This window comes from Nerophis ophidion, linkage group LG02, assembly GCF_033978795.1.
Source record: "Nerophis ophidion isolate RoL-2023_Sa linkage group LG02, RoL_Noph_v1.0, whole genome shotgun sequence".
In the NCBI taxonomy this organism is placed as follows: Eukaryota; Metazoa; Chordata; class Actinopteri; order Syngnathiformes; family Syngnathidae; genus Nerophis; species Nerophis ophidion.
This window is the reverse complement of record NC_084612.1, coordinates 15,910,487-15,922,993: the sequence shown is the minus strand read 5'-3', so window position 1 is coordinate 15,922,993 and position 12,507 is coordinate 15,910,487. Positions and strand designations below refer to the sequence as shown.

Here is a 12,507-nt window from a genome sequence, read left to right as displayed (position 1 = left end):
AACCTCAAACAAACAAAAGAAGTCTACAGGACATAAAATCATTCAATACGTTTAAGCACAAAAAGTATGACTATCGTGCTAAAGCTGTATTTTTAATAGCACTTAAATTGTATTAACATTTTATTTAAAAAATATATTTATTTATATTTATTAATTTTGTTAAAAAAAAATATTTTAGCACCGTGTAATTGTAAGTAAATGTGTTTTTCTTCAGTTTTTAAAAGTCCCTTTTTTGCAGTATATTTGGTTAGTATTATTATTTTTTATTAGCCTTGAGTAACACGTTTCATATAATTTGGCAAAGTTTGTCCTGTTAAACTGCCAAGTACGTTAGATTATTTCTTATACTTTTTTAATTAAATAAAAATCCAGAGTAAGATTACTAATTCAGTGTTAACATTAGAGTGGGCCCTGGGCCCCTCTGTAGTGAAAAATGGTTTAGAACCACTGCATGTGTGAAAGCAACTTCTAAAATATTTAACATTGGATGTGTTGGTTTTTGGAAACAATGGGAAAATAAATAATCCGTTCTTGGCTCAAAATTTCCAAATGAATCATTAAATGTACATAAAATATTTTCAATATGATTTTAACATCCTTAAATATGATAAAAGTGGAAAAAAAGTGAACTAGTATTAACGCTTGACTTTAATGAAGGACCTATACAAAGAAGGTTTGGGTCAAAGAGGCTTATTCAGTGTCAAAATAAGTTAACCACCGTTAATATGACAAAACATTAAAAAAAACTTGGCTCTTTTAACACATGAATAAAGAGCAAGTGGAGATAATTTACGCTGCAAAAGAAACAATAAAAAACACAATCTTAACTTGGATTTGTCCTGACGAAACAACATACTTTCTTTTAAACCGTTCAATTAAGTGTTTTTTTCATCATTTATTCTCTACAAAAAAAATGTACGACGGAATGACAGACAGAAATACCTATTTCATATTGTCCAGGGTGTACCCCGCCTTCCGCCCGATTGTAGCTGAGATAGGCGCCAGCGCCCCCCGCGACCCCAAAAGGGAATAAGCGGTAAAAAATGGATAGATGGATGTATATATATATATATACATATATATATATATTTAAAAAAAAAAAAAAAATGGATAGATGGATATATATATATATATATATATATATATATATATATATATATATATATATATATATATATATATATATATATATATATATATATATATATCTCCTCTCTGAGCTGCTACCTTACCGTGGTAGAGGAGTTTGCGTGTCCCAATGATCCTAGGAGCTATGTTGTCTGGGGGCTTTCATGCCCCCTGGTAGGGTCTCCCAAGACAAACAGGTCCTAGGTGAGTGATCAGACAAAGAGCAGCTCAAAGACTTCTATGGAATTACAACAAAATGAACCCATATTTCCCTCGCCCGGACGTGGGTCACCGGGGCCCCGCTCTGGAGCCAGGCCCGGAGTTGGGGCACGATGGCGAGCGCCTGGTGGTCGGGCCTGTCCCCATGGGGCCCGGCCGGACACAGCCCGAAGAGGCAACGTGGGTCATCCCTCCAATGGGCTCACCACTCATAGGAGGGGCCATAGAGGTCGGGTGCAATGTGAGCTGGGCGGCAGCCGAAGGCAGGGCACTTGGCGGTCCGATCCTCGGCTACAGAAGCTAGCTCTTGGGACGTGGAACGTCACCTCACTGGGGGGAAGGAGCCTGAGCTAGTGCGCGAGGTAGAGAAGTTCCGGCTGGATATAGTCGGACTCACCTCGACGCACAGCAAGGGCTCTGGAACCAGTTCTCTCGAGAGGGACTGGACCCTCTTCCACTCTGGCGTTGCCGGCAGTGAGAGGCGACGGGCTGGGGTGGCAATTCTCGTTGCCCCCCGGCTCAAAGCCTGCACGTTTGAGTTCAACCCAGTGGACGAGAGGGTAGCTTCCCTTCGCCTTCGGGTGGGGGGACGGGTCCTGACTGTTGTTTGTGCTTACGCACCAAACAGCAGTTCAGAATACCCACCCTTTTTGGGTACACTCGAGGGAGTATTGGAAAGTGCTCCTCCGGGTGATTCCCTTGTCCTACTGGGAGACTTCAACGCTCATGTTGGCAACGACAGTGAAACCTGGAGAGGCGTGATTGGGAAGAATGGTCGCCCGGATCTAAACCCGAGTGGTGTTTTGTTATTGGACTTTTGTGCTCGTCACGGATTGTCCATAACAAACACCATGTTCAAACATAAGGGTGTCCATATGTGCACTTGGCACCAGGACACCCTAGGCCGCAGTTCCATGATCGACTATGTAGTTGTGTCATCGGATTTGCGGCCTTATGTTTTGGACACTCGGGTGAAGAGAGGGGCGGAGCTTTCTACCGATCACCACCTGGTGGTGAGTTGGCTGCGATGGTGGGGGAGGATGCCGGACAGACCTGGCAGGCCCAAACGCATTGTGAGGGTCTGCTGGGAACGTCTGGCAGAGTCTCCTGTCAGAGAGAGTTTCAATTCACACCTCCGGGAGAACTTTGAACATGTCACGAGGGAGGTGCGGGACATTGAGTCCGAGTGGACGATGTTCCGAACCTCTATTGTCGAGGCGGCTGATTGGAGCTGTGGCCCCAAGGTAGTCGGTGCCTGTCGTGGCGGTAATCCCAGAACCCGTTGGTGGACACCAGCAGTGAGGGATGCCGTCAAGCTGAAGAAGGAGTCCTATCGGGTTCTTTTGGCTCATAGGACTCCGGAGGCAGTGGACGGGTACCGACGGGCCAAGCGGTGTGCAGCTTTAGCGGTCGCGGAGGCAAAAACTCAGACATGGGAAGAGTTCGGGGAAGCCATGGAAAACGACTTCCGGACGGCTTCGAAGCGATTCTGGACCACCATACGGCGCCTCAGGAAGGGGAAGCAGTGCACTATCAACACCGTGTATAGTGCGGATGGTATTCTGCTGACTTCGACTGCGGATGTTGTGGATCGGTGGAGGGAATACTTCGAAGACCTCCTCAATCCCACCAACACGTCTTCCTATGAGGAAGCAGTGCCTGGGGGATCTGTGGTGGACTCTCCTATTTCTGGGGCTGAGGTCGCTGAGGTAGTTAAAAAGCTCCTCGGCGGCAAGGCCGCGGGGGTGGGTGAGATCCGCCCGGAGTTCCTTAAGGCTCTGGATGCTGTGGGGCTGTCTTGGTTGACAAGACTCAGCAGCATCGCGTGGACATCGGGGGCGGTACCTCTGGATTGGCAGACCGGGGTGGTGGTCCCTCTCTTTAAGAAGGGGGACCGGAGGGTGTGTTCCAACTATCGTGGGATCACACTCCTCAGCCTTCCCGGTAAGGTTTATTCAGGTGTACTGGAGAGGAGGCTTCGCCGGATAGTCGAACCTCGGATTCAGGAGGAACAGTGTGGTTTTTGTCCTGGTCGTGGAACTGTGGACCAGCTCTATACTCTCGGCAGGGTTCTTGAGGGTGCATGGTAGTTTGCCCAACCAGTCTACATGTGCTTTGTGGACTTGGAGAAGGCATTCGACCGTGTCCCTCGGGAAGTCCTGTGGGGAGTGCTCAGAGAGTATGGGGTATCGGACTGTCTTATTGTGGCAGTCCGCTCCCTGTATGATCAGTGTCAGAGCTTGGTCCGCATTGCTGGCAGTAAGTCGGACACGTTTCCAGTGAGGGTTAGACTCCGCCAAGGCTGTCCTTTGTCACCGATTCTATTCATAACTTTTATGGACAGAATTTCTAGGCGCAGCCAAGGCGTTGAGGGGTTCCGGTTTGGTGGCCACGGGATTAGGGCTCTGCTTTTTGCAGATGATGTAGTCCTGATGGCTTCATCTGGCCGGGATCTTCAGCTCTCACTGGATCGGTTCGCAGCCGAGTGTGAAGCGACCGGAATGAGAATCAGCACCTCCAAGTCCGAGTCCATGGTTCTCGCCCGGAAAAGGGTGGAGTGCCATCTCCGGGTTGGGGAGGAGACCCTGCCCCAAGTGGAGGAGTTCAAATACCTAGGAGTCTTGTTCACGAGTGGGGGAAGAGTGGATCGTGAGATCGACAGGCGGATCGGTGCGGCGTCTTCAGTAATGCGGACGTTGTATCGATCCGTTGTGGTGAAGAAGGAGCTGAGCCGGAAGGCAAAGCTCTCAATTTACCGGTCGATCTACGTTCCCATCCTCACCTATGGTCATGAGCTTTGGGTCATGACCGAAAGGATAAGATCACGGGTACAAGCGGCCGAAATGAGTTTCCTCCGCCGGGTAGCGGGGCTCTCCCTTAGAGATAGGGTGAGAAGCTCTGCCATCCGGGAGGAGCTCAACGTAAAGCCGCTGCTCCTCCACATCGAGAGGAGCCAGATGAAGTGGTTCGGGCATCTGGTCAGGATGCCACCCGAACGCCTCCCTAGGGATGTGTTTAGGGCACGTCCAGCTGGTAGGAGGCCACGGGGAAGACCCAGGACACGTTGGGAAGATTATGTCTCCTGGCTGGCCTGGGAACGCCTCGGGATCCTCCGGGAAGAGCTAGACGAAGTGGCTGGAGATAGGGAAGTCTGGGCTTCCCTGCTTAGGCTGCTGCCCCCGCGACCCGACCTCGGATAAGCGGAAGATGATGGATATATATATATATATATATATATATATATATATATTTATTTATTAAAGGTAAATTGAGCGAATTGGCTATTTCTGGCAATTTTTTAAAGTGTGTATCAAACTGGTAGCCCTTCGCATTAATCAGTACCCAGGAAGTAGCTCTTGGTTTCAAAAAGGTTGGTGACCCCTGGTGTATGGTGACATGGCCTAAAAATATTGAGATATTAATAAAAGGCCATATCGCCCAGCCCTAACCTAAATATGTACTTTAAATTAGAGTTGCCTAATACAAGAAGTTATAGTATTTAATTTTCCTTTGATTAAAGTGTCTTTCACAAAAAACACTGCCGGATTTCTGAATTGTACAAAGTCAGGGTCGTTTGATTTTAGTCTGTATTGTCATAATTTGTATAAAAGAAGTGTTGTTGTAGTTTTCCTGAATAACTGACTGCGTTAGACTTTGCCATTGATCTCTCTCATCGCATTAGGAGGCCCTGCTTGTTTTTCATTGTGATTTATTAACAGAACAGCAAACAATTATAATTATAACAACGGCTCTCTCCCTCTCCCTCAATGCAGACTATCAATAAGGTTCTTCTGCAGTATGCTGCAATCATTTCCAAGGACTACCCTTTGTATTTGAATAAGGAGAACGTGGTAAGTACCTTTCTTCAATATGCTAATAGCTGACACGGAAAAAGATGAATATTTTAAGTCAGTCCAGGGGAGGCTTTTTTACCAGCAGTTGAGACTCCAGCACTGCTCGCTGTAATACACTTAAAGTGTAATTACTCATCTTGCAGCCTGAAGTCATTGTACTTTCTGGCCTCCATATCAGAATCTTAAGGTGACAGATGACCGAGCCCGAGAGCCCTGCGAGTGGCCTAATTAATTAGCCACACTGGTCTTTGCAGTGGCGGTGAAAGATGACATAAAGTGTTCCAAGTGGAAACAATACATGGGTTTCTGCACATTGTTTAGCCCCACTGGAGACACGACCGAAGAGACAAATGGTTGATCAGAAAAACAGGAAATGATTCATTGCAATGGCTGAATTATGTCAAATTAATTATGTCAAAATCTGTATGTTTTCTGTGCATTGTGGTACAAAGCTGAGGCCGTAGGGGGGAATAATGCACACAAAGATGTTGGAACTGTAGCGTGTTTTAAGTAAAACAAAAAACGTAAACGTGTTATAGAAAAAGGATCGATCATCCTTAAATCTAAAAAGACGAGAAAGATACAAAACACTGCGACATAGAATTAGGAAACCTGTTCTTTGATCACTGTGTGGGATATTAATGTAAAATATTAAGCTGGGATTTCTCATTCAGGAGTTAATAATAGTCATAAATAAAAGTGCTTGTGTCTGATACTGTAACTGATCTAATAATAGATTGGGCATTTATTTACCTAAACGACAAATTGATAATTCATTAATAAAAATAATATTATTTATATTAATTAATCGGATCCAGGAGGAACAGTGTGGTTTTCGTCCCGGTCGTGGAACTGTGGACCAGCTCTATACTCTCGGCAGGGTTCTTGAGGGTGCATGGGAGTTTGCCCAACCAGTCTACATGTGCTTTGTGAACTTGGAGAAGGCATTCGACCGTGTCCATCGGGAAGTCCTGTGGGGAGTGCTCAGAGAGTATGGGGTACCAAACTGTCTTATTGTGACGGTCCGCTCCCTGTATGATCAGTGTCAGAGCTTGGTCCGCATTGCTGGCAGTAAGTCGGACACGTTTCCAGTGAGGGTTGGACTCCGCCAAGGCTGTCCTTTGTCACCGATTCTGTTCATAACTTTTATGGACAGAATTTCTATGCGCAGCCAAGGCGTTGAGGGGTTCCGGTTTGGTGGCCGGGGGATTGGGTCTTTGCTTTTTGCAGATGATGTGGTCCTGATGGCTTCATCTGGCCGGGATCTTCAGCTCTCGCTGGATCGGTTCGCAGCCGAGTGTGAAGCGACCGGAATGAGAATCAGCACCTCCAAGTCCGAGTCCATGGTTCTCGCCCGGAAAAGGGTGGTGTGCCATCTCCGGGTTGGGGAGGAGACCCTGCCCCAAGTGGAGGAGTTCAAGTACCTAGGAGTCTTGTTCACGAGTGGGGGAAGAGTGGATCGTGAGATCAACAGGCGGATCGGTGCGGCGTCTTCAGTAATGCGAACGTTGTATCGATCCGTTGTGGGGAAGAAGGAGCTGAGCCGGAAGGCAAAGCTCTCAATTTACCGATCGATCTACGTTCCCATCCTGACCTATGGTCATGAGCTTTGGGCCATGACCGAAAGGATAAGATCATGGGTACAAGCGGCCGAAATGAGTTTCCTCCGCCGGGTGGCGGGGCTCTCCCTTAGAGATAGGGTGAGAAGCTCTGCCATCCGGGAGGGACTCAAAGTAAAGCCGCTGCTCCTCCACATCGAGAGGAGCCAGATGAGGTAGTTCGGGCATCTGGTCAGGATGCCACCCGAACGCCTCCCTAGGGAGGTGTTTAGGACACGTCCAGCCGGTAGGAGGCCACGGGGAAGACCCAGGACACGTTGGGAAGACTATGTCTCCCGGCTGGCCTGGGAACGCCTCGGGATACCCCGGGAAGAGCTAGACGAAGTGGCTGGTGAGAGGGAAGTCTGGGCTTCCCTGCTTAGGCTGCTGCCCCCGCGACCCGACCTCGGATAAGCGGAAGATGATGGATGGATGGATGGATGGATATTAATTAATTTTGGAGTGAATGAGGAAGTCGAAAGGAAAACGGGAGACTTTTTGGCCAATAGAATTTGTCTTTGAGTGGCGCTCGGACAAGCACACCAACTATCTTAACAACTAAAGCGGCACAATTGTCGTCCTACCGCCTAGGTCAGGGGTTCTCAAATGGGGGTACACGTACCCCTGGGGGTACTTGAAGGTATGCCAAGGGGTACATGAGATTTTTCAAAAATATTTTTAAAAATAGCAACAATTCAAAATTCCTTTATAAATATATTTATTGAATAATACTTAAACAATCAATCAATCAATTAATGTTTACTTATATAGCCCTAAATCACTAGTGTCTCAAAGGGCTACACAAACCACAACACAAACTATTACGACATCCTCGGTAGGCCCACATAAGGGCAAGGAAAACTCATACCCACAAAATATGAATGTGAGTTCAAATAAACTGTGAAAAAAAATGCAACAATGCAATATTCAGTGTTGACAGCTAGATTTTTTGTGGACATGTTCCATAAATATTGATATTAAAGATTGCTTTTTTTGTGAAGAAATGTTTAGAATTAAGTTCATGAATCCAGATGGATCTCTATTACAATCCCCAAAGAGGGCACTTTAAGTTGATGATTACTTCTATGTGTAGAAATATTTATTTTTAATTGAATCACTTGTTTATTTTTCAACACATTTTTTGTTATTTTTATATATTTTTTTCCAAATAGTTCAAGAAAGACCACTAAAAATGAGCAATATTTTGCACTTTTATAGAAATTAATAAATCAGAAACTGATGACAGTGCACTATTTTACTTCTTTATCCCTTTTTTTTCAACCAAAAATGCTTTGCTCTGATTAGGGGGTACTTGAATTAAAAAGATTTTCACAGGGGGTACATCACTTAAAAAAGGTTGAGAACCACTGGCCGAGGTCAAACCAACTTCCAGTTACAGTCTATGATGCTAAGCCTTCAGGGTAATGTAGTACTGTATATACGTATTTAACTGGTGTCCTCAAGTCCTAGTTTACATATATTTACATATTCAACCTTTATTTATTTAAGGCAGGGGTGTCAAACTAATTTTAGCTCAGGGGAAGCATGGAGGAAAATCAATCAATCAATCAATCAAAGTTTACTTATATAGCCCGAAATCACGAGTTTCTCAAAGGGCTGCACAAGCCACAACAACATCCTCGGCTCAGATCCCACATCAGGGCAAGGAAAAACTCAACCCAATGGAAGGACAATGAAAAAACCTTGGAGGGGACCGCAAATGTGGGGACCCCCAACCCCAGGGTGACCGGTGCGATGGATGTCGAATGAATCTAGCAAAATATTGAGTTAGTCCAGTCCATAGTGGATCTAGTTAATAGTGTGAGTCCAGTCCATAGTGGGGACATCAGGAGATCATCTATTCAAATCTATTCAAAATCATGGCATAATAAGTTACAAATACAACTACGACAACGTTAGATTGATTTATTTGTTTTACTTTGACCCACAATAGAACAATCACATTCTGAAAGTGTACATATCACACATAATCCTCCTGACAAAACACTTCAAGTAGGTGGAAAATTCTAATTTTGAGTGCAGATTCAAAATCACCATGAGGAACACAATGAACTGAGACTTATTCTTGGTGTATCTACAAAGCAATTCAACTTTAAGTGACAGCCCATCTAGGTTAGAACGAAAAACTAAAGCATAAATAAAAACGCTTCTATGTATCAACTACCTCATTTGTGATTTGCACTGTTCACTCTCGTTAAATTTGCACAGAAGACAATAATTTTCACAGAACTATATCAATGTGCAATGTTTCATGCAGCATTTTAAGTGTGGTCAACAGTTGTTTATTTTATTTCTGTGTGTTTTATGTTGCATCGAGGAGGAGTATACTTTGTATACCGGGGGTATAACCCATTTTCCTTGCATACTAGAAAAACTGTTGCGACACCCAGTGGACACATTTAAAACATCACTTTATTTAGTTTAAAAATGCAGCTAAGTGCAGCTCGTGGGCCGGATTGAACCTGTTCGCAGGCCTGATCCGGCCCACGGGCCGCATGTTTGACATCCCTGGTTTAAGGTTTGACAAATCAGAACGGATCTTCGTTTACAAATCTGACATAGCAAAGAGACATTTAAATGACAGAGATGTTGAAGTGTGATGATCTCTCATTGTCTAATTTACCAACAGAAAGTAGCACCATAGATCACTATCAACAGTTCACAAATGCTGTTAATGTGTGGGGGTAAATTAATGTTTAACATGAACAAACACTTTTTAAGCATTAATTAAACATAGCAAAAAATGACACATGTTGCAGACACCACCAAATATGTACCAATTCATCAGTTACTGACAGTGCGTTCACTTCTTGTGTTTAACTTTAATTTTCTTTCCCAACAGTGTACATTCCGAGCGGTTGTAAGTTTGCTCCACGGGTTCAATAAAACATAAAAGTCTTTATATAAGTCAACAGTTAAATTAGTCCCGATCTTTCAGAGGAAATTATGATGTTATATTAGCTCCCCGTGTCATCCTCCCTCAAGTTAGAAATATCTACTATGTTTGAGAAATTACTTTTACTCCCATTGGGACGGTCTAATCACCCTATGCAAATGTGCCCATAAATCCAGAAAAAGAGAGAGCCATGATTTACGCTGCTCTGGGGGATTGAAAGGCACCAATCATACTCTTGAGGGGTTCACAATCTCACCACCGTGCATTAACGCCATCATCAGTTTAGTCAGGGCGGGGGGTGTAATTCCTTTTTTGGGGAGAAGATAAGGCACGTCATGTTCGCCTGACTTAAAATACGCAGCAAAATTACACGCGGCACTACATGAAAGCAGCAGAATAAAAATGTCCGACGTATTTTGCACAGGAATACCTCTCTCCGTGGTATGGCGTTCTTCAGCTGACGGACAATGTTGTGCAGACCCCTGGCATCTCTCGTATAGATGATGTGCCAGGAAATGTACACTGATGGATGTTTGCGATGCTTTCATATTCTGTCTAAAGCGTACATACTGTTTCTGTTGGCATTTGTTTTCTACAAGACGTGGACATTAAATATGCATTGGGAACTGACACCTATTTGTTTTCAACCCTCTTGACAGCCCTGCATCCTTCTCAACAACATTCAGCAGCTCCGAGTCCAGCTGGAGAAGATGTTTGAGTCCATGGGAGGGAAACAGGTCTGTCTCTTGTCTCTTTTGTTCCCTCTTACAATAAAATTGTTTTACAATGCAAAGGGGAGAATCAGCTGTAATATTACCAATGCTTTGTGTAGGGATTCTGCTTATTCTCAAGGACACTTGAACAGACAATCGGTTAGCAACGGCGGCTTAAACCCCACATCCTCACACCGGTGCTTGGCCGAGTAATAAACGCTAGGTCATGATTATGCAAAACATCATTTTGGATGACATTTATTGGAAGTGAAAAGGCATTGACCCTGACAGTGTTGTGCTGTAATCCTTCTCTCAGTTTCCCCATGTACCCGTCTAGTCGACTAATCTGCCATGTCAGTTTGCTAATATTACGTAGCCGACTCTTAGCTCGTCTGGCAACCTCAAACCCTTCAACCTGCCCCCACATCTATCCTACCTGTGACTTGTGGATGTGAATGCTAACTGGCGATGACGCTAAACAGCCTGGTGTAATGGTCAGATTTTTCAACACAAAATAAAGGTGTCAGACGCAAGATGGTAAACAGTGAGGCCATCCTTTGTGTGACCTTTGCGAGAAGAAGCAGCGATAGACCCCAGAAATGGGCACAGCGCAAGCATCAACGGTATGGGACACCTAAAGGAGTCATGGGACCGGTGTTGGATATGGGCTCACATTCCGAAGTAGTCGGTCTCCAGGTTCTTCAACCCAAATGGTACCAGTCCAGGTTGTGAAGGACTACAGATTTCCATGACAGATGTCAGAAGCGAGATCATCAGTCATGACGCAAGATACGTTTGACTATGGAGATAGATGAAGCACTAGAATTCTGCTTCTAGAAGTTGTGACAAAATATGCTACAGGTTTGTCAGTCCAGGTTGTGAAGGACTACAGATTTCCATGACAGATGTCAGAAGCGAGATCATCAGCCATGACGCAAGATACGTTTGACCCTGGAGATAGATGAGGCACTAGAATTCTGCTTCTAGAAGTTGTGACAAAATATGCTTCAGGTTTGTCAGTCCAGGTTGTGAAGGACTACAGATTTCCATGACAAATGTCAGAAGCGAGATCATCAGCCATGACGCAAGATACATTTGACCCTGGAGATAGATGAGGCACTAGAATTCTGGTTTTAGAAGTTGTGACAAAATATGCTACAGGTTTGTATGTAATTTGGTTAACATGCTTAATATTAATTTTACAATTAAAACCTCGACTGCACCCTGTCCATACCCCTATCCCACTTGTAAACAAAGCGTTTGTGACTATGGTTGTATAGTCAATGTTTTTAAGTCTGAGTTTAGTGTAAAATTCCTCAGAGTTCTGGAAAAAATGTCAGAAGTGAGATGGTTAGCCATGAGACCATTCATTTGGCTAGTTGGAAGTGGTTTTGGGACAGGAAACACCTGTGCAATAGACACCAAAGATGGACGAGGCACTAGAATGGATCGACCAGTTATTTTTACACCCAAATCTTTCCAATCTAGGTTGAGGGTAAAGAGTTTCTTGATGATTGGTGTCAGAAGCAGGATGTTTGGCTGTAAGGTAATTAATGTGCCCGTTTGTAAGTCCCCTTTGGGTCAGGAGACACCTTTGCAAAGGACACCATAGATGGACAAGGCACAAGAATGAACGGACTAAAAAATATACACCTGTATATGTTTTTGACCCCAAAGGTTTCCGTTTCAGGTAAGGGGTAGAAAGTTACTTAACAGTTGGTGTCAGAATCAGGATTGTTAACCTTGAGGCCACCCGTGGTGCGTCCAGCTGGAAGGACACGTGACTGAGGTTGCAACCACCTTATTATGTATTGTGATTGGTATGGAGGATTTTGTTCCAATACATGTAAATCCTATCCGCGGTTCTGTTCAGTACTGTGACACTACTTGTATGTGCATGGAGAGTTTAACAACTTGAAATGTGTCAAACCCTGGCGATGCTGCCCCTGTGGTTTCTTCTGACTTATGAGCATGCTTCTCTCTTATATCTAACACCTTGTCTCGCCTTGCGTTTTGTCTCCTGTGGTTATGCCCCCCCTTACTCCTTCCCCAACACCCACTCCCTCTTCCCAATTTCC

General features: G+C 44.6%; 1 protein-coding gene across 3 annotated transcripts in view; it reads left to right on the top strand.

The window, feature by feature from the left end:
* Positions 1-12,507, top strand: part of LOC133537142 (protein unc-13 homolog C) — a 400,509-nt gene that overhangs the window by 320,574 nt on the left and 67,428 nt on the right. For all 3 annotated transcript variants that reach the window (XM_061878045.1, XM_061878036.1, XM_061878053.1), the window contains exons 22-23: positions 5,121-5,198; positions 10,376-10,453. In XM_061878045.1, coding sequence (XP_061734029.1) covers positions 5,121-5,198; positions 10,376-10,453 — 156 coding nt within the window. The remainder of the gene's footprint in view (positions 1-5,120; positions 5,199-10,375; positions 10,454-12,507) is intronic.